This window comes from Emiliania huxleyi (assembly GCF_000372725.1).
Source record: "Emiliania huxleyi CCMP1516 unplaced genomic scaffold EMIHUscaffold_74, whole genome shotgun sequence".
In the NCBI taxonomy this organism is placed as follows: Eukaryota; Haptophyta; order Isochrysidales; family Noelaerhabdaceae; genus Emiliania; species Emiliania huxleyi.
This window is the reverse complement of record NW_005196456.1, coordinates 319,960-338,777: the sequence shown is the minus strand read 5'-3', so window position 1 is coordinate 338,777 and position 18,818 is coordinate 319,960. Positions and strand designations below refer to the sequence as shown.

The following is an 18,818-nucleotide window of genomic DNA, read 5'->3' as shown; positions in this document are numbered from 1 at the left end:
GGGGGGGGATTCCCCCCCCCCCCCAAAAAAAAAAATTTCTCTCGGGCCCCACTCTTTTTTTTTGGGAGGGGGGGTTAAACCCTTTTTTTAAAATTTTTTTAAACCTTTTTTAAACCTTTTTAACACCTTTTTAAAGCTTTTTTAAATTTTTTTAACCCCCCCCCCCCCCTTGGACTCTTTAGGGGGGGGGGCTTCCAACGCCCCTTTGGCCGGGGGTGTCCTCGAAAGTGGGCAGTTCCAACCTTTTGCCCCCCCCTTTTCCAGAAAAGTGCCCCCCCCCCCCCCCGCGCGCGAGACGGCGCACACCCACACCCTCCCCTCCCCTCCCTCTCCAGATGTCTGCAGTCGACGACAACCCCTTCCTGCCTCCGCCCTACGCGTCGCACGACACGAACCTCGACGCCGGAGAGCTGGGGGCCGGGCCGCCCCGCAGCGAGCTGTGAGCGGCGTCTCCTCACAGCTTCGCGCCTGAACAGGCAAGCGCGAGGACTCGCTCAACGAGCTGCTTCTGCCGCGCACCTCCGCCGGCCCCGCCGCGCGCTCCTCCCGGCCCGGGCTGCTCGCCCGCCGCGCAAACAAGAAGAACGCGAGCCGGCTCAGCGGCGAGGACGAGTACGACTCGCCGTGAGGCGGCGTGCAGCGCGGGCGATTTGGCGACCCTGCTCGCGCCGCGCCACGCTCTACCGCTCTACTAGAGGCTCTAGTCTGTGGTCAGCTTAGAGTGGCCAGGCGGCTGCGCCGGCTGCCGTGTATAAGCAGCTCGTACGTCTCGCGAAGATGTTGTGCTCTGATGTTACCACTGTTAACCCGTAGTTGTAGCTTGTACGGGGGGGTGTCATAACACGTCAATATATACACGGGGTGTGGGGAACCGTGAGTTGTGTATAGAGTTGACCAGGGGTTGTGCGCCGGGCCCTCCCTGCTCGGCTCCAGCGAGTAGACAAGTGTTACCATCAACAGAGGAGAAGGAACAAGGATCTGACCTCAGGGCTGGGATGTTGACCAAGCGCTGGTAGTGCGGGTTACTCGAGTAGCGTGGTTTTACCTCACAGGTCTCACAGTGTGCCGGCACAGTCGCTGAGCAGTGTCGCTCTCACTACTCACACAAGCCGCAGCACAAGTGACTGAGGGCCAGTGAGGGCGAGCCCATCGCTGTCAAAGCTGTGGCAGCCGCACAGTGCGCTGTGTGCCACATCTGTGCACAGAGAGCGTGTGAGCAGCAGAGGAGCTGCTCTCCAGGCTTCAGGCGCAAGGAGCTGCATGCCACCGAAGGCGCTGTAGAGGTTCGCCGAGCGCGGCGCAGGTTCGAGGAAGCCGCCACCGACGAGCGCGTTGGTTGGAGTATTCACTCCGGACAACGGCCGCACACGCGGCACACGAGCTGGCACGTGGCAGCTGCGGTCGCGATGCGCGACGTCGGATAGCGCATAGCGGCGAGGCGCGGGACCGTCTGTGGCGAAGTGGGTCGCGTCCTCCTATTTCCGTCACACACGGTCCACACCCTTTACACAGACTTTTGTTGGAGACACACATTCAAGTTGATTCACAAGCAACGAGCTCACCCGCTCACCTCTCGGCTCTCGCTCAGCTCGCCTCCCACGCCCCTCTCGCCTCTGTCTCTGGTCTCCGTCTGCTCGCCGACAACCGACGCGGTCGCCGCCTCGAGCACGGCCGCGAGGTAGGCCGTCCGCCTCTGCCGCTCCCCGCCACGGGTTGCCTCGACCCACTCCCAGTACGGCACGTCGGCGACGCGCCAGCCGAGCCGCCGCATCTGCCTCTGCTTGAGCAAGTGCGCCCCGCAGGGCGAGGAGCCGATGAAGTGGTCGGGGCCGCTGACTTCGACGCCGAGCCGCTGGCCGCGCCACTCGACGACAAAGTCGAGCGAGTAGCCGTTCTCGACGAGCACCTCCTCATGCGGCGAGAGACCCATCAGCGCGAGCGCCTCCCCCACCTGCCGCTGCATCTGCGACGACTGCACCGGCCAGCTCACAAACGCCTCCTTCGCTCGCCTCAGCAGCTCCGGGCTCGGCAGGAGAACACCGCACCGCCCGCCGCCCTCCTCGCCGCCGCCGCCGCCAACGCCGCCAACGCCAACGCCGCCGCCAACGCCGCCAACGCCACCAACGCCGCCGCCGCCGCCGCCGCCGCCCCCCTCGCCGCCGCCGCCGCCGCCCCTGCCGCCCCCCTCGCCGCTCCACCCCTCGCCTTCGCACCCCTCGCCTCCAAGCCACAGCCGCGCCTGGTGCAGCTGCGAGAGGTGCTCCGCCTCGAAGTGCGGCGCGAGCTCGTCGCACCGACCGGCGAATCCGGCGCCAAACAAGCCAGCCGACTGCGTCTCGGGCCGGTGGTCAAAGACTGCGAATGCCCACGCCAGCGAAGTGAGGCCGAGCGGAGAGAACTGCGACAGCCGCGGCGCCGCCTCGGCGGCAATGGCGTCGAAGAGTTCAGGCGCCGCGTGCCCCGCCGACGCAAACGCCCACGCGGTGTTGGCGAGGCCCTGCGGGTCGAATTCGGCCAGCCGCGGCGCCGCGGCCTCGGAGAGCGCATTAAAGAGGGCGGGCGCGCTGCGGCGCGCCTTCGCAAACGCCCACGCGGTGTTGGCCAGCTCCTGCGGCTTGAAGCCGCCGACGCCGCGGCGCGCCACCTCCGCAGCGAGCGCGTCGAAGAGCAGAGGCACGGGGGCGGCCGACGGCTTGCCTCTGCAGCTGCCCGCCGCGCCGTCGGCCGCACACGCCCATGCGAGGATGGAGAGCTCCTGCGGCTTGAACTGCGACAGCCGCGGCGCCGCCTCGGCGGCGATGGCGTCGAAGAGTTCAGGCGCCGCGTGCCCCGCCGTCGCGTACGCCCACGCGGTGTTGGCGAGGCCCTGCGGGGAGAAGGCGTCCAGGGAGAGCAGAGACCGACCAGAGAGCGCGTCGAAGAGTGCGGGCGCCGCATGCGCCACCTTCGCAAACGCCCACGCGGTGTTGGCCAGCTCCTGCGGCTTGAAGCCGCCGACGCCGCGGCGCGCCACCTCCGCAGCGAGCGCGTCGAAGAGCTCCGGCGCGGGCTTGCCAGCCTTGGCGAAGGCCCAAGCCATGTTGCTCATGTCCTGCGCGTTGAACTCTGCGACGCGCGCCGTCCCCTCCGCCGCGACCGAATCGAACAGGCGATGTGGCGCGTGCCCCACCGTCGCGCTCGCCCACACCAGGTTGCACAGGCCCTGCGGCGCAAAGTCGGCGAGGTGCGGCCGCGCGGCGGTGGCGATGGCGTCGAGGAGGGCGACAGGCTGCCGCCCGCCCGCCGCCGACGCCCACGCCGCCGACGCCCACGCCGCGCGCGCGAGTCGCTTGGCGGTGATGTCCTTCTCTCCGCCTCCGCCACCGCCGCCGACGGCGGTGTCGCCTCCCCCTTCTCCGCCTCCGCCTCCGAGCCACGGGCCGGATGCTCCGTGGAGCGCGTCGAGCAGCGCAGCCTCGGTCGCGCCCCAGAGCTGCTCGGCCGGCGTCTCGCGGACCCGCAGCCGCGCGAGGTTGCACAGCAGCTGAATGCACTGCGCCGGAGACCAGTCCGCCACCGACGCCGCGCTGTCGCGGCAGAGCGCGCGGAAGGCGGGGCCCGACAGAGCGGCCCGGCGCTGCCGTAGAGGCTGGCGGCTGTGCCCGAGGTTGTTCCAGCAGGCGCGGAGGTGGGACGCGGTGAGGTGGCCGCGCCACCGCGAGTGCAGCCCGAGCAGGTCCTGCACGCTCCCAGAGGCCAGCAGCTGCGCCTCGAGCTGCTGCAAGCCGTGCGGCGGCGGCGGGCTGCGGTGACGGCCATCGGACCCGCGGCCAGCCCGTCGCGCGCCAGCGGCGTCGCGCGGAGCGCCGGCCGCACCGCGGGCTGCCGGGCGGCGGTCAGCGGCTCTATGCGCTGCGTGGCTGCCGGCGCTGGGAACCTCACTGATCGCCACTCGTGTCGCCAAAGTGCGCAGTAGTGCCGACCGAGCACGGGCGCGTAGCGATTGGCGGCATAGCATGATGCACGCCGCCTTGTCCGAGAGCGTCGAACCCGAGAGCGTCGAGCGTCGAACCGAGAGCGTCGAAGCGAGAGCGTCGAACCCTCCCAACTCCCGCGCGATCGCCCTCGCGACTCAAGGGTGCGTGACCGCCGTGAGCCCGTGAGCTGACAAGTAAATAACGGAAGAGGCAGAGTCAGGGTTGGTTGATTGTACACGTACATCAAGAGAGTACTCTCGTATCGTCACAACTCTCTTGCGTACTGTTACGAGCTGAGCTGGACCTCATCACAGACGGTGGTAGAGGTGCCCAAGGAACCAGACTCGCGGGTCACGAAGACACCACGACGCTCCCGAGGGGGCGGCTGCTACCTCCCACGTGTCGGCATGTCGACGTAGAAATGTACATGGTAGCGGGTGGGGAGCTATCGGTGCGCTCAACTCTCGCCGGTTCTGCCACAAGAAGCGCTGCTCGAGCACCTCGAGCAGTTTGCAGAATTCGCTGGGCACTTCTCTGTGCAGCATTCTAAACGCGCCCCTCGCCGATGGCCGGAAGGAGCTGCGGCTCGTTGTGGAGCACAGTGTTTTGATAGTAGTGGGCGGTGTTCATCACGAGCACGCGAGGCGGCTGCACCTGCGTCAAGCGTTGGGAGGGGGCACGCACGTGGGGGACGGTGTGTGCTCTGCCTTCGCCGTATAGCGCCGCGCACCGTCCGGCCGTCTGTGAGGCGGTAGTTCTGGGCCGCGAGAGGCGAGCGGCGCTGGTTGCGCTTGGTGGTGGCGGGCGTAAACATGTCCGAGTAGCTGACCTCCTGCTGGTACCTGCGCGCAGGTAAGAGGAGGATGCAGCGTTCTGGCAGCGTTTCGCCAGGACCAGGCAGTGCTGTTGCCAGTCGCAGTGGTGTTCGGAAACTAAGAACCCGGGAGCCGCCTGCGCAGAGCGAGGGCGACGGCGAAGCAGGCAGCGTGGCAGGTTGAGCGCATGGGGTGTGCGTCAGCGGAGGGGGGGGGGGGGGGGCGAGACCTGACGCATGCGTGAGGCAGGCCTCCGGTAGGTCTCAGGGGCTGGCTGCACACCTCTGGAGGCGGTCCGAGGCGAAGAATGGTGGCGAGAGGCAGAGCCAGGTTTGGTGGGACCTGATGGAGGGAAGGCGTGAAGGCACCACGCGGCAGGGCCCAAGCGCACCGTCTGCCCGTGTCCACCAACAAATCTCTCTCCTCTTCTAGCTACACGTGTATGGCTCTGTCAGCCGGGGCGCAGGCGCCTTCAGGATGAGCGGAAGCAAGCGCTGCTCTCTCTCCATCCAGAAGAGGACGCTTGCCTATTTGCAGACACACTCCGTGGCGGTGAGCTGTGGGCGTTCGCGGCGCGTGGCGAGAGTGGCGCCGCGCGCCCCGGGTGGAAACGGCTGGGCCATCTGTGAGCCCGGATGCTTTCTCGGCCCGCTTGTCGTTATTCCATATCCCCCCCACCGTTATTTGTACTCCCCCAAACCGTTATATTTGTACTTAGTAACTGACATTCCGAACATCGCCATGTACCCCTGCGCCGGCGATTAGGGTTGCCTAACGTTAAGAGCTGAACAGTGTTGCTAGTGTTAACAGTAACAACAGAACAACAGTGGGCCCCCCCAACAACAGTAGCTAACGTTAGGCCGACTGAACAACAGTAAGGAAGGCCTGGCAGTGACCCACGACGATCTCTAGTGTCCAGTGCGGGTAAAAGGAGGCGGGCGAGGAGGGCGCGGCCGGCGCGACCGACTCGCTGGAGGGCCGCGTCGCCAAGCTGCAAAAGATGGTGGAGGAGCTGGAGAGCTCGTAAAGCCGTAGGCTCACGGCGTGCATGACCCATGACGGTCACGGTTTCCAGACCGGTCCGCGTCGTCGACGTCGTCCCGTCACACACGGCACAGATAGTGGGCCCCGTCGTGGCCCTGACACACAGTCCCGTCGCGCGGGGGGGATCTTACAAGTTTTGGAATGAAATTGCCCACGTCATAAAGCCAAATCACCCGACACCCCACCCTCTGACAGAGATAAAAACACTCGTCGCGACGAAAACGGCGACATTATATCGACGACAATGAGGAACGAGTCGGCGTGGCTTCGTATAGTCAACAATCAACAGTGCTCTCAACTCTTATCGCACTGACACTCACTGCGTGCGCTCCCGAATACCTCCGAATACAGCACACCCTGCACAAAATCAGCACCACCCCTCCGCTCTAATCCATGCGTCAGCTCGATCCTGCTCCGATGATAGCTCGCGGCCTAAATGTGCGGCGAGCCAAGCAAATGCCAGCGATGCTCCACAGGCTCATGAGTGCCAACACGGATGCTCGCCGGGCTTGATCCGGCACGTTGACGAGCCGTAGAGGGCCAGCTTCCGGGTAGGCGTCCGGCCATTCGCACGCAAGTATGAGAAGAATGGGAGGCCAGTAGGCGAAAAGAGAGCATTCAATGACGCCGCGCGCGGCCGACGAGGCGATCGCCACGCTAGCTCGGCGCACAAAGCTTTGGAGGTCTGCCTGGTTGCTCGAGCGCGCGAGGCGCTCGCCACGTTGGAGGCTAACGGCAAGACTGCTAGGAATCCAGGCAAGCATGTACGAACAGGCAAACATGAAGTAGATGCCTTGGGTGAATGTTGAGGTCTCTCGAAACCATGCGATTGCGCCCAATAAAAGGCAAACGCCAGGGAGCAACAACAAGAGGAGGTTGGAGTACAGCGTAGTTGAACCACTGACTCGTTGCAACACCTGCTCCTTGAGTTGTGTTCGTACCATGTGATTGAATGCGTCCAACCCATTGGTCTCACCTCGCAAATAGATGGCACCAATAGCAGCATAGATCTCGTCGCGGTCAGTTGCACTGTAACAACCAGCCACTCTCACGTCAAACGACTCAAGGCTGGACGCTAGAGCTTTCCGCTGAAGTGCCATGGAGGCTCCAAAGAGGGTGGCGCCAAGGTAGCCGAGGAAATAGAGTACAAAAAGGAGTGCTGCCAACATTGGCATCGAGGATTTCCAGTAATCATCACCCATCAAGACTCTCTCTCCAGTTGGACCGTGCATCGATCCTGTCAGGTCGCCACGGAAAACAAGCATCGCAACCAGCAACATCACGCTCATCCCCACGGCCAATGCTGCCATTGCCACAACAACGACGACAGCTTTGCGCAGCGGCAGGAAAATCACTGGCCTGTTCGGATGGATCGCTCTGTACATTGCGAGCTCGTAGACGCACCAGAGGCGGCTGAAGTAGTGCTCATCCCAGAGCACAACCAGCTGAGAGGACATTGCGACGAACCCAGCCAGGTGCCGGATGCCCTGGGTCTTCAGAGCTCGGTTTGTCTGGTGGATGCAAGCCGCGTCAACAAAGTATGACCGCCGTCGCTGCGCCGCCAGCCAAACAAACACCGACGCGAAGGCGGCTATCAAGCCAGCGACGTACTCGTGACAGGATGCGATGAGAACGCTCGGGTTCTCAGCCGTAAACCGTGTTGGGACGTTTCCGGGTAGTTCCACTGAGCGTTGCAGGTGAGCCATCAGCAGGCTGGCGACAATACCGACGACCAGTGGCACAAGCCCAACCTCGTGCAGAGCGAGAGCCATCCACTTGCTCCAACCCTCCGACCGCCACGCGTGCGAGATGAAGGAGTCGATGGCACAGACAGGGCGCGACCGCTCGTAGAGCCTTTCTCGATCCTCACGGTCCAGCCGATCCGGCAGCTTGGCGAACAGATTGTTGACAGGAGATGCAAGTGTGCTGGCGATGCTGACGCCTCTCTGGAGCTCTTGCGGCGGATGGAGCGTACTGGCTGCAGCGATGTACTTGGAAACGTTCACCGCCTGCGCTACGGCGGACTCGCTGGACTGCAACGACGCCGGCGAGGTCTTCCTTTCGTGCATCCTGGCCGGTCCTTGGGTCTGGCTAATGCGAAGCGCTGAGTCCTGCTAATGCCGGCGGGGTGCGAGGTGGACGTGTCATGGATCGGGATTCCAGTTTTTTCTTTTTTCAGCCGGTGAGGGCAATAGGAGAAGGTCCCATGCGGTCTTTGTGCAGGGTTCTTTGTGGGTGTGGTCGGCGACTACATGTAGCCGGGGTTGTCCTCCCGATGAGGGGGGACTAGCACTTCCGGTGGAGGGCGCGATTCCAGTTGCGAGCGAGGCGTGGAAGAGGAGCGAGACGGCCGCGAGGCGAGCGATGTCGGCGGGGTCGCAGCGAGAGAGGACGCGCAGGAGGAGGTCCGTGGGAAGGTCGAGCACAGGTCGAGCAGGAGCAGGTGGGCGGCGGCGTGTCTGGCGAGGGAGCGGCGGTGGCGGCGGAGGCGAGGACCCTAGAAAGACTGTTGAGTATATGAGCGACCCACCTCGAGGGTTGCTCCCGACTCTGGCCTTTTCTGGGTCACGTAGCCACACCTCGCCTCCTTGGTGCGAGTGGCTGCCAGTTCGACTCTGGGGAGGATCGAACCATAAACAAAGGCACTTGGCCTCCGAGAATTCTTTATCTCTGACATGGGCCATCTGCGCCCCGTAGACCGCGAGCCGCGAGAGCGGTGAGGTGCAGCTGAGCACAGCATCGCGAGCACCAGGCCGGTAAAAATGCCCTCTCGGTTCGTGTCCCTGACCGTGACGCCGGGCGTCGACTGCAAGGTCATCCTGCCGCCCTGCTCCGCGCTCACCCTCTCGAACGCCGCGCTCGCCGCGCAGCCAAAGTCGGCGGCGTTTGGCCGCTGCGTGCTGGAGTGCGACCTCGCCACTCACTCTTTTGTGGTGTGCTCGCTGCTCACGACGGGCGTGCGGCAGGCCGCGCCCGAAATCACGATCACCAACGACCCAGACGAGCCCGCCTGGTTCTTCCTCAAAGTGCGCGCGCCGCTGTGCAGCAAGCTCCTCCGCACATGCTCTGCGGCTCACCCTCCCGCACGCTCTGGCCTCGCAGGCGAGCGGCCCGCACTCCTTCCACGTGCTCGGCCGGCTCATCGAGGACAAGGCGACACGCCGGTCGTCGGCCGCTGCGGCGCGGAAGCAGGCGCCGCCGCCGGCCGCGCGGGAGCTTGCCCGCACCGCAGCAGCCCCGGCGGCGCCTGCTCCCGCGCCGCAGAGTCGCCTCGGTGGTGCCTCCGACATGATCGAGGTGCTGCTCCCGAGCGGCGACGAGGCGCTCGGCTTCGAAGCGCCGTCCGACGCCGACTCGGAGGAGTTCATCGAGTACATGCAGGCGCGCCAGGCGCGCAAGCCTCCGAGCCGAGCCGCGCCCACCAAAGCAGCAGCGAAGCCCTCGAGCAGAGGGCGAGGCGCGGCTGGCCGCCGGAGGTGACGGCGAGGGCGTAGTAAATTCGTATACAGTCTTGGTGCTCTGCACTTTAGCACTTGAGGGAAGAGAACTTGGCTGGGAGTGTGTGGTCGGCAACCTCACACTCAGGGCATTGAAAATCTCTTCTCTCACTCTCGGGGGGGGGGGGGGGGGGCATAAAAAAAAAAAAACAGGGCGCCCCTAGGACCAGCTGATCTGGGCGCTTTGTTTTTATGAGTTATTAGCCGGCCTTGAGAGCTTTTTAATCTTGTTCGCGCCAAAATCAGCCCAAGAGTGCCACATACATTGAGAGAGAGAAAATCAGCCCAAGAGTGCCACTGCGCCGCTGGGGCGCACGAATTCTTGCAGTTTCTCGCGCCCGGCTCTCGCGCTGCTGCCGATGGCTCTGGCCCTCGGCCTCGTCTCAGCGTTGGCCCTGCTACCGCCCGTTGCTCCGTTCCCAATGCCCGCCTCGTCGGCCAGCCGCCCGTTGCTCCGTTCCCGGCTCGGCGCCCGCACTGCCACGCAGCTCACCGCTGCTGCCGGCAGCGCGCCATCGCCCACGCCGCCGCCCCCTCCAGCTTCGGTGGGGCGGCTGCGGCGGCTGAGCACGGCGTCGAAGGTCTCTGTCGCCTCCGTCCTCCTCTCCACCTTCCTCAACCTCCTCGGCTTCACGCTCACCTTGCCGGTCAACGTGGCGCTCCGCGAGCACTTTGAGTTGCAGATGGGCGCCTCGTTCGGCTCGCTATCGTCGGCGTACCCGCTCGGCACCTTCGGCGCCCTCTTCCTCTGGCCGCGCCTCTCCGACCGCGTCGGGCGGCGGCCCGTGATGGCGCTCTCTCTCGGCGGCATCGGCGCCGGCCAGTCTCTGCGGTCGTTGCGCCGCCCTGGACCCTCTGAACTCCTCTGAGCCTCTCCATGCAGGCGTCGGCCTCGCGCTGCAGTCGTGGGCCATCTACAGCCGCGCGCCCATCTCCGTCTTCCTCGCCTGCCGATTCCTCACCGGCTGCTGCGCCGGCGCGGGGCCGGTTGGCAAGGCGACACCTGCAAACCTTTACGGGACACTTCCGGGACACCACCGAGACGCCTCATGCCCCGTCCGAGACGCCTCCGAGGCTCTTCCGAGACGCCTCCCGACTGCTCCTGCCCTCGTCTTGCACCAGACGGCGTCTCTTCACACCGGCAGGCGTGAACCCACCCTCAGGCGCTGCTCGCGGACATTGGGTGCGCCACCGGCCAACTGCCGCGCTTCATGGCGTGGCGCGACGCGGCAACCAAGCTCGCCTTGCTCGCCGGCCCTCGCCTGTTGATTCTGAAGCACCTGATGAAATGAATTAAGGCGACGACGCTCGCCTTCATCGCCGGCCCTTCCATCGGCGGCGCCCTCTACACCGCTAGCGGGAGCCTCGCAACGGCCCGCAGATAGATGCAGAGGCGCGACGAACAGCCAGGCTCGGGCTGGGACACCGGCGCGGGCTGGGTGGACCCTAGACAGGGGTGCCGGCACGCTGGAGCGGCACACAGACACACAGACTCATGCCACTCGGCCAGCGGCGTGGCGGCCCGGCTCCCGTCGCAGCCTCGCAGTGCGCCTCCCTTCACGCCCGTCTGCTGTGAACAGGTCATCGGCGTCGCGGCGGCCGGCTCGCTCGCAGCTTCGCTCATCATCGGCTTTCTCGCCTCGGAGCCAGACAGCGCGCCGCCGCCGTCCGCCGCCGCTGCCGCCTCTTCCGCCGACGGCGTTGGCAAGGCAAGGGAGGGCAAGGCGGCGCCCGCCGATGGGATTGTCGCGTGCCCGCTCGGCACGCGGCTTGTTGCCGCCGTCGCCACCGTCTGCGCCGTTTCGGCGCTGTACAACTGCGGCTCGGCCACGTACGCCGCCTTCTTCGGCCCTCTGGCGCAGGACTTGCTGGGTCTCGGCATCGGCGGCATCGGCCGTGCGTACACGGCTCTCGCTTGCCTCTCCTTCGCAGTCTCCGCTGGCGGCTCTGCTCGCGTCCAGGGCACGATCGGCACGGTCGCCACGTGCGCGCTCGGCCTCGCCGCGGTCGGCGCCTCTTTGCTGCTGATGGGCGCCGCCACACTCGCGGCCGCCCCTCGCCCCTCGCTCGTCTTTTGGGCCGGCGCGGCGCTGTACCAGCTCGGCACGCCGCTCTACGCGCCAACCGTGCCTACCATGCTGCTGCAGTGCGTGCCACGCCACCGGCGCGGCGCAGTCATGGGGCTCGACGAAGCCATCAACACGGTGGCGCGCGTCGGCGCGCCACTTCTCTTCGGGCAGCTCTACCACACGCTCGGCGCCGCCGCCGCCTTTGGCGCCGCCGGCTCGGCCGTCCTCTTCGCCGCCGTCATCGCGGTGCTGCGCCGCATGGTGGTGTTGCGCTCCAGCTATGCGTGAGGGGTGTGTGGGGAGTCTCGATACTCCTTCACCTTCTCTGGTCGCTCTTCTCCGTCGCGGGCGGGCGCCGGCGCGCGCGGCGGAGTGGGGGCAAGCGAGGGGCCTTTTTAATACAAAACCGGGTTCTGATGGGCGGCACAGACAGGCCTTCTCTCTCAGGACTCAGCAGCACACTCAGCTCTCAGGCGCAGGTTGCAGCATGCAGGTTGGTGCGGCTCTGCAGGTGTGTGCGCGTGTGATCCGCGCGCAGAAGCGTACCCACTCATTCCTCAGTACAGCCACCGAGAGAGGTTCGCCCTCTGCTCCATCTGCTCACGGATCCAGCCTCGCCCGGGCAGCAGCCTCCACGGCCGGCTCCGATCTCCGGTGCGGGCGAGCCGGAGGAAGGTCTGCGAGGCGTTGCCGACGCCGCCAGGCCCCCTGGCGTTCCACGAGTCTCCCAGCAGGATCGGGGTGAACCTCCCCGCCTCGTCCACCCACGGCACGACCGACGAGGGCTGTGAGTTGTACGTGGTCGCCGCAGAATCGAGCGGGCGCAGCAGCGGCGCGAGGAGCGCGTGCAGCGGCGCCTCACCCCCGGGCACCGTGCCCAGCTCCTCCCACCCGCCCGCAGCGTCGAGCCGCCCACGGTGGCGCCAGATCTGCAGCGGGTTTGGCAGGTACCAGGTCGCATAGGAGCAGAGGCAGTACGTCGCGCCATCTTCGTCCTCAAAGAGGGCCGGAGCCTCGCAGGGGCCGGGGATGGCGGAGACGCGGCGCGTGACGTCGGTGTAGGAGGGGTTGAGGGCAGAGACGACCGTCTCCTCGTGGCCGTTCGTGTCCCGAACGAGGAAGGCCGCGTCAGAGGTGGGCGAGCGGTGCAGCTGCAGGTCGAAGGAGTGGAGCCCGCCTGGGCGCAGCGCATGGAGAAACGCAAAGGGCCCGAGCGGGCTGTCCGAGGTGGCCACGCCGGCGTACCGATAGGTGTAGGAGAAGGAGTCGAGGTGAAACCACATCACGAACTTGGACGTCGCCCGGTTGTACAGCACCTTTGGCCGCTCGAGCACGTAAGGACCTGGCTCCGAGGACGGAAGGCTGACCGAGGTGTTGCGAAAGACGATGCCGGCGCTCCGCCAGCGCGTCATGTCGTCGCTCACGTAGCACGCGATCCCTTCATTGGTCCAACCCTCGTTGACTCCCACCGGGAAGCCAGGCGCAGAGAGCACCTTGGCAGCCTCCCCGTACCAGTAGAACCGGCCGTGTGAGCGAAGGATGTGGCCTCCGAATACCTCCATCTTGCGACGGTCGGTGTCTTGCAGGAAGGGCCACTGGGACGCAGCAGCCTCGTCGTCGGAGAGGAGAGATGCAGCTGAGGTAGCGAACCGCTGCGTCGCTCCACCATCCAGGTGCTGCAGAGGGCCATCGCCGCGGCTGGACGCCGTGCTCAGCGCGTATGATGCGAAGCGTGGCGGGGCATGCGCGTCAAGGTAAGCGGTGGCAAGCAAGGCGTAGCCCGTCAGGCGGCCGGCGAAGCGGCCGAGGGCGGAGCTGGGGTCGAGCATGGAGTCACGTACCATGCGGAACCTATCCAGTGCTCAAGTGCTCAAGGAGCACCACAAAGGAGCCATACTGTATTCGGATCCGGGCGATTTGATAAAAATAATACCCCGCTGCTGGTAAGGAAAACACACACCAACTCCCAGAGTCAAATATCTCGTGAATTTCTGGGCGCCAGGAACAGGGATCATCCGGCTCTCTCGGCACTCGGGTCTCGACGCGTCGAGCTTTGAGGGCCTGGCACATCTTCTGCAGTCGTAACATGTCACGCCACTCTGCACGGTCCCTGCACCTGCCATAAACCATGAGACATGGAGAAGTGCTCAGTTGGCTGCCAGGTCGTGTGCAGCCTAGACCCGAGACGCCGCGACAACAGACGCGGAAGTCTCCGGCAAAGAGGCCTCCGTTAGTGATGACTCGGCCTCAACCGAAGTCAGGGCCTTGCGGGACAACATTGACGACAGACTGCGGCGGATCGACACAGAATCTTGTGCCCGCTGGATTGCGCCAATCGCCTTCGCCAGCAGAGAGAGCGACACCTATCGTACCCGAGAGTGATGGCGCGACTTGACATCGAGCGACTTTGCAGAGTGCGAGTGGATGCCGAGTGCTAACGTTGGCACCGATGACCCACACCTGCTCCTGCTCCACGTAGTAGATGTAGATCCCATTCGATGCGCGTAGGTACACGTGGTGCTCTCCAGCGGCCGCGTCGGCAGCGAGCGAATAAGAGCCGTCGTAGACCTGGCCCGGGGTGTGACCGAGGGCGGCGTCGAGGCCGGAGAGAAGAAGCTCGTCGCACGGGCACGCCGATGCCGCAGACGTCGCAGCCGAAGCCGCGAGACCGCCGAGCAGGAGGGCTCCGGGCCAGGGGAGAGCCGACGTCATAGTCATAGTTGTCAAAGTCTGGACGTTCGGCGGGCGATTGCGAAACTCGGGCGCAGAAACCAGCCGTAGATTAGCCATTCCAGGTCCCCGGCCAGATGTGAGGTACCAACTGCACTCCAAGTGCTCCAAGTGCTCCTAGCCAAGCTAAAGATCCGTCAAATATGGGTTGGGAGCTAAACTTACTTTCAGCTTTCTTTTTCCGCGCGCGCCCCGCAAAGGCGCGAATGAATACACACACACATGGCCGTGCGAAAATACACACATAGAGGTCTCGTCCGGTAAATTACCGTATCTGTTGTGCACATGGTCGCTCGGCTCTACGTGTGAGTGTGCCACCCCCTCGCGCGCACACTTGAAGCTGGTAGTCAGCTACAAGCTCGAATGCGCTGCATCGACTCGCGCATGCTCTGCAGCCGCTCCAGCTGCGAGGCGGTGAGGTGAGGCCCCGGCGCATCGCTGCCGCCAAGTAGGTCCAACTTGCCGAACGACGCGCTCTTCCTCGCGAGCGCGCCGCTGCCCTGCCCCTCCCGCTTTGGCGCCTGCACCCCCCTCGCAGTCGTCGCACCGCTGCCCGCCTGGACCTGCCCAAGTCGCGAGTGGACAGCCTCAAACGGCACTCGGCGAGAGGCATCGCCGCACCGGCCGCCGCCGCTCGGCCCGCCTCCCGTCCCGCCGGCTGCCCCGCCGTCCGCCCCGCCGTTGGTCCCGCCGCTGGCGCCGCTGCGACTCGCGGCTGCCCCCGCGCCAGCGCACGCGCCCGGACGGCCCGCCGTTAATGAGACCTCTGCGGCCAGCTGCGTTGCGGCATGCTCCGCCTCTCCCCGCACGGCTCGAGTGGAAGCCCTCGCCGGTGGCATCGGCCCCTCACCCCCGCCCTGCTCCGCCACGAGCGCGGCGAGACCCGCCTTCACGCGTCGGAGAAACGTCCGGCTGTCCGCCTCGCTGCGGAACGCAAGCCGCAGCCGGGTCGCCCCCATGTGACAGCAGATGGCGGAGCTCAAGAGCAGAGACGCCTGCGGGTCGAGAGGGTGTGGGCAAAAGACGTTTGCGGAGCGGACGAACGCACGATCTGCGTGATCACACGCTCAATAGCTATGGTGCAGATGCCGCGCTCCTAGCGAACACCTCAAATCGGCGCCCGCCGCCGCAGCCACCCACAGCGTCGCCGATGCGACTCGCGCGGCGCGCCGAGTCGTCGACGGCGGCGAGGATGGCGTCGAAGCGCCACAGGCAATCCTGCGCGCCGGTCTCAACGTGGGCCGACCACACGCCGCGCCGGTCGATGTGAAGGAGCCTCTCTCGCTGGAAGAGAGCGCCCACCGTCGCGGCAATCCCCTCTGGCGCCGCCTGCCCCGCCTCCGCCTGGTGCCCCGCCTCCGCCTGCCCCGCCTCCGCCGCCACAGCCTCTGCCGCCACCGCCGCAGCCTCTGCCGCCGCCTCCGCGGCTGGGCCTGGGAGGGTCTGGCGGGCGCGGAACGCAGAGATGCGCTCTCCAAGCGACTGGCGCGGCGGCAGCGGGGTGGGATCGCAGCGCCCGGCCCGCCCTGCGAGGTCGCCGTGGCTGGAGGCACGCCCTGCGAGGGCCGGCTCGCGGCTCAACGCCTCCGACCCGGACGCCTGTGGGCAAGGTTCCGAGAAGGCTCCTGGAGGGCTCCGAGCAGCAATCTCAAGGACGCCTCCCGCACGCCTCCCTCCCCCGCTCGAGGGCGGCGTGAGCAGCGTCGGTGCCGCCCCGCCACTCGCCGCCAACCGGCGCTGGTGCTGGACCTCCGCCAAAGCTGCTGCCGCTGCTGCCGGAGAGCTCGGGCGCGGGTCCTCCTTGCTCCTCGAGGATGTGGAGGTTGACGAGCGAGTAGACCCGCTGAGGCAGCCGCCCGCTCCGCAGCGTCCCCGCAGGGGAGGGGGTGCCCGCAGGGGAGGGGGTGCGGCCGAGAGCACGGCGGACCGCCTGTCGACACGCAGCCGAGCGATCGCCGAGATACAGCCGAGATAGCCGAGAGCACGGCGGGCCGCCTCAGGAGACGGTCGGGCCGCAGCCTCCCGAGCGACGAGCCGCCTGCGCACAGCGAGGAGGTGAGCAGTGCCAGCGTCTGGGGCTAGCCTTCTGCTGCCGCTGCCGGTCGCCGAAGCAAGCTCTTCGTCTCCGCCGCGACAGAGTGCAACGTGCGGTGGCCAAAGTCAGGCGCAGCTCCGCCCGCCCACGCGCCGCGCGAGTTTGCGAGGAGGGCAAAGAGGCATGCGCCGAGGCTGTACACGTCGGCGGCGGCGCTCCAGCAGTGGCCTCCCTCCACCTGCGGGAAAGTCCAGCGCGGCCTCCCGCCACGCTGGCTGGATGTCTTAGCTCTGTGTGTCTGTGTTCAGTGAGCCTGTGTCTGTGTGACCGTCTACTCCGCCGCCTCTGGCGCGGCGTAGCCGGTGGTGCCGGAGAACGGAGGCGCGGTCGGCTCCTCGGCGGCAGCTGCGCCGCAGTCACAGGCGTGGCCAAAGTCGCAGAGCAGCACGCGCGGCCCATCGATCGACGCGATGAGCAAGTTCTCCAGCTTGACATCGCGGTGGAGCACGCCGCACGCGTGGATGTGCTCCAGCGCGTGCGCAACCTGGCAGGTGATCGCACACGCCACAGGCTCGGACAGCGCGCCGTGTCTTTGCAGTAGCTGCTGCGCGTCACCGCCACTCACCAGCTCGAGCGCCAGAGCCACCTCGTCCGGACCGGTGAGCAGGCACCGCAGGCCAATGACGTTTGGGTGGACGCACCGCTTCAACATCTCCGCCTCGTTGGCAAAGGTGCGGCACAGAAGCGACCACCGCAAGCCTCGCTTGCGGCGAGCGAGCTTGATGGCCACGGGCTCTCCGGTCTTGCGATCGGAAGCCGAGAAGACCACACCGGAACAGCCGGCGCCGAGCCGCGCTGCGAGGTGGTAGCGGTCGACAAATGAGGGCGGCGGAGGCATGATAAGCCAGGTTGCTCACTGTGTGCCTAGACCGCGGAGTACCGACCGAGCCGAGGTTCTGTTTTTCGGCGCTTTGCGCTTTGTTTTTCGGCGCTTTTCTTCACAGGATTTTCCTGTGAAGAGAGACGTACATACATACATACAGAGACGTCGAGAAACAGATTTTCAAACTCGATGTCGAACCACCAGCCCGACGCTCACTACAAGTGACAGCGGGATTTCTCTTTTCAGAGAGAGAGAGATTTTTAGCAATACCAAACAACTCTAACACTCACACGTCATTTGGGGCCTGGAGCCCTGTTCACGCGCTCTTTTCATGAAATTCACATGATATATGATATGTGTGTGTGCGCGCTTCGAAACCTTTAAAAGAGAGAGAGCTGTTTTTTGTTTAAAAGTCGATCGAGCCAGCCCCGCGCCAATCAAGATGACACGCTTTGCACGACGGCAGCTGTGCGGGGGTCAGATTTGTTTTTTGTTTGCGTGTGTGCGCGCGCACCTGGCGAGTAGAGACCACGCCTCACTTTTTCACAGGGGGGGATCCGTCTGGAAAAAGGCTTTTCGCTGCGCATGCTCGAGCCCCCGGCGAGGGCTTGTGCAGGTTGTGCTGTGAATAGCAGGCGTGGTCTCTACTCGCCAGCGCGCGCACGGCGCACCGCCCCACTTATCACACGCCTCCTCTTTCCAGACGCCCCCTCTCAAACCAGCAGGGCTCGCACCTCAACCTCTCACAGGTAGGTAGGTAGAAAGGTGAAGAACAGCCAGGCTCGGACTGGACACCAACGCGGTATGGGTGGACGCTGGACAGATGATGACGCACAAAAGAAAGAAAGAAAGAAAACAGACAACCCAAGGGAGGGATGGGAGGACGGCACGCCGCCACCACACAGGGATTAAAAGGAGAGGTGTGTGGTGCTAGCCGTCGCCCACCCTAATCCTTGGTCAACCTCTCACAGGGCGGCTGTTTTTTGTAACATCGCTGTGAGCGGTTCGAACGCACGGACGGCGACGGCGACCGCGACCATGGGCGCAATCTTCAGCAAGCTATTTGGCACATCCCCGCCCAGAACGGTGAGAGTCGTCTGCGTCTCTCCCGTCGCCTCCGCGAGGGCGGCGTTCACTCTCGACGCGCTGCGAGCCGCCTACGCCGGCTGCAGCGCCGATCCTCCGGTCACGGTGGTCTTCGACGACCGCGACGCGGACCGGAAGGTCTACGCGCCCGCCTTTCGCTGCGAGTCGACGACGGAGGCATCGGCCGACTGCGCGTGGGAGGAGGGCACCTACGACGGCGTGCTGATGATGGCCGCGATCAGTGACGCGCAGGGCAGAGCGCTGACGACCCTGCTAAACAGCGATCGGTGCTCGAGCTTCGTCGCAAACGGCGCGCCCGGCTTCAACGTCGGCTGCTCCGCCGCCTCCATCGGCCTCACGCGCACGATGCGCCGCGCGGGCCTGGTCGAAGACTCTTCCGAGGCGCACACAACTCCTTGCACACTAGAGGGCCGCATACCGGGCTACACGACACCCCTCTACGCCGACTGAGGGCGCCGGCGCCCTACTGGAGGCCCACCCAACCCCACCCGCTAGGCCCGCCGCCTCGCGGTACCTTGCACGTTCTTGTCTCCCTTTCGCACGCACGCACGCACGCACGCACCGAGTACACATGCATGCATTTCATGCGCAAACCTTCCCGAACCTTCCCATAGGCGCTCTCGCTCAGTCTTGAAGAGACCGCCGTCTACATGAGGTACTCCCTCCCCCCCCCCCACCCCCA

General features: G+C 65.6%; 7 protein-coding genes across 7 annotated transcripts in view; 2 read left to right on the top strand and 5 right to left on the bottom strand.

Moving 5' to 3' along the window:
* The window catches only part of EMIHUDRAFT_106103 (hypothetical protein), a gene marked incomplete at both ends in the record, with an annotated part of 2,785 nt that extends 2,157 nt beyond the window's left edge, over nt 1-628 (top strand). Inside the window, one exon of the mRNA XM_005760772.1 lies at nt 477-628. Coding sequence (XP_005760829.1) covers nt 477-628 — 152 coding nt within the window. The remainder of the gene's footprint in view (nt 1-476) is intronic.
* Nucleotides 629-1,100: 472 nt separating this feature from the next.
* On the bottom strand, nt 1,101-3,798 carry EMIHUDRAFT_217551 (hypothetical protein; the record flags this gene model as incomplete). The annotated part of the gene is made up of 5 exons (XM_005760771.1): nt 1,101-1,195; nt 1,357-1,450; nt 1,571-2,024; nt 3,417-3,718; nt 3,793-3,798. 5 exons carry the CDS (start codon nt 3,796-3,798, stop codon nt 1,101-1,103), a joined length of 951 nt encoding a protein of 316 aa, XP_005760828.1.
* Nucleotides 3,799-6,061: 2,263 nt separating this feature from the next.
* Nucleotides 6,062-6,955, bottom strand: EMIHUDRAFT_438330 (hypothetical protein). Its single transcript, XM_005760770.1, has 2 exons — nt 6,214-6,955; nt 6,062-6,138 (listed from the first exon to the last, which is right to left on the bottom strand). The coding sequence occupies exon 1, from the start codon at nt 6,913-6,915 to the stop codon at nt 6,214-6,216; it is 702 nt and encodes a 233-aa protein (XP_005760827.1). The 5' UTR covers nt 6,916-6,955; the 3' UTR covers nt 6,062-6,138.
* Nucleotides 6,956-8,577: 1,622 nt separating this feature from the next.
* On the top strand, nt 8,578-13,256 carry EMIHUDRAFT_453119 (hypothetical protein; the record flags this gene model as incomplete). The annotated part of the gene is made up of 8 exons (XM_005760769.1): nt 8,578-8,841; nt 8,918-8,941; nt 9,080-9,291; nt 9,641-10,097; nt 10,216-10,299; nt 10,476-10,576; nt 11,027-11,516; nt 11,855-13,256. 8 exons carry the CDS (start codon nt 8,578-8,580, stop codon nt 11,906-11,908), a joined length of 1,686 nt encoding a protein of 561 aa, XP_005760826.1. The 3' UTR covers nt 11,909-13,256.
* Nucleotides 13,257-14,275: 1,019 nt separating this feature from the next.
* Nucleotides 14,276-15,027, bottom strand: EMIHUDRAFT_438326 (hypothetical protein). The gene has a single exon (XM_005760768.1). It carries the CDS (start codon nt 14,948-14,950, stop codon nt 14,459-14,461), a length of 492 nt encoding a protein of 163 aa, XP_005760825.1. The 5' UTR covers nt 14,951-15,027; the 3' UTR covers nt 14,276-14,458.
* A 1,211-nt stretch (nt 15,028-16,238) lies between these two features.
* EMIHUDRAFT_438325 (hypothetical protein) lies at nt 16,239-17,085 on the bottom strand. The gene has a single exon (XM_005760767.1). The coding sequence runs from the start codon at nt 17,042-17,044 to the stop codon at nt 16,478-16,480; it is 567 nt and encodes a 188-aa protein (XP_005760824.1). The 5' UTR covers nt 17,045-17,085; the 3' UTR covers nt 16,239-16,477.
* Nucleotides 17,086-18,782: 1,697 nt separating this feature from the next.
* EMIHUDRAFT_217541 (hypothetical protein) overlaps nt 18,783-18,818 on the bottom strand; it is a gene marked incomplete at both ends in the record, with an annotated part of 614 nt that continues 578 nt past the window's right edge. The window contains one exon of the mRNA XM_005760766.1: nt 18,783-18,794. Coding sequence (XP_005760823.1) covers nt 18,783-18,794 — 12 coding nt within the window. The remainder of the gene's footprint in view (nt 18,795-18,818) is intronic.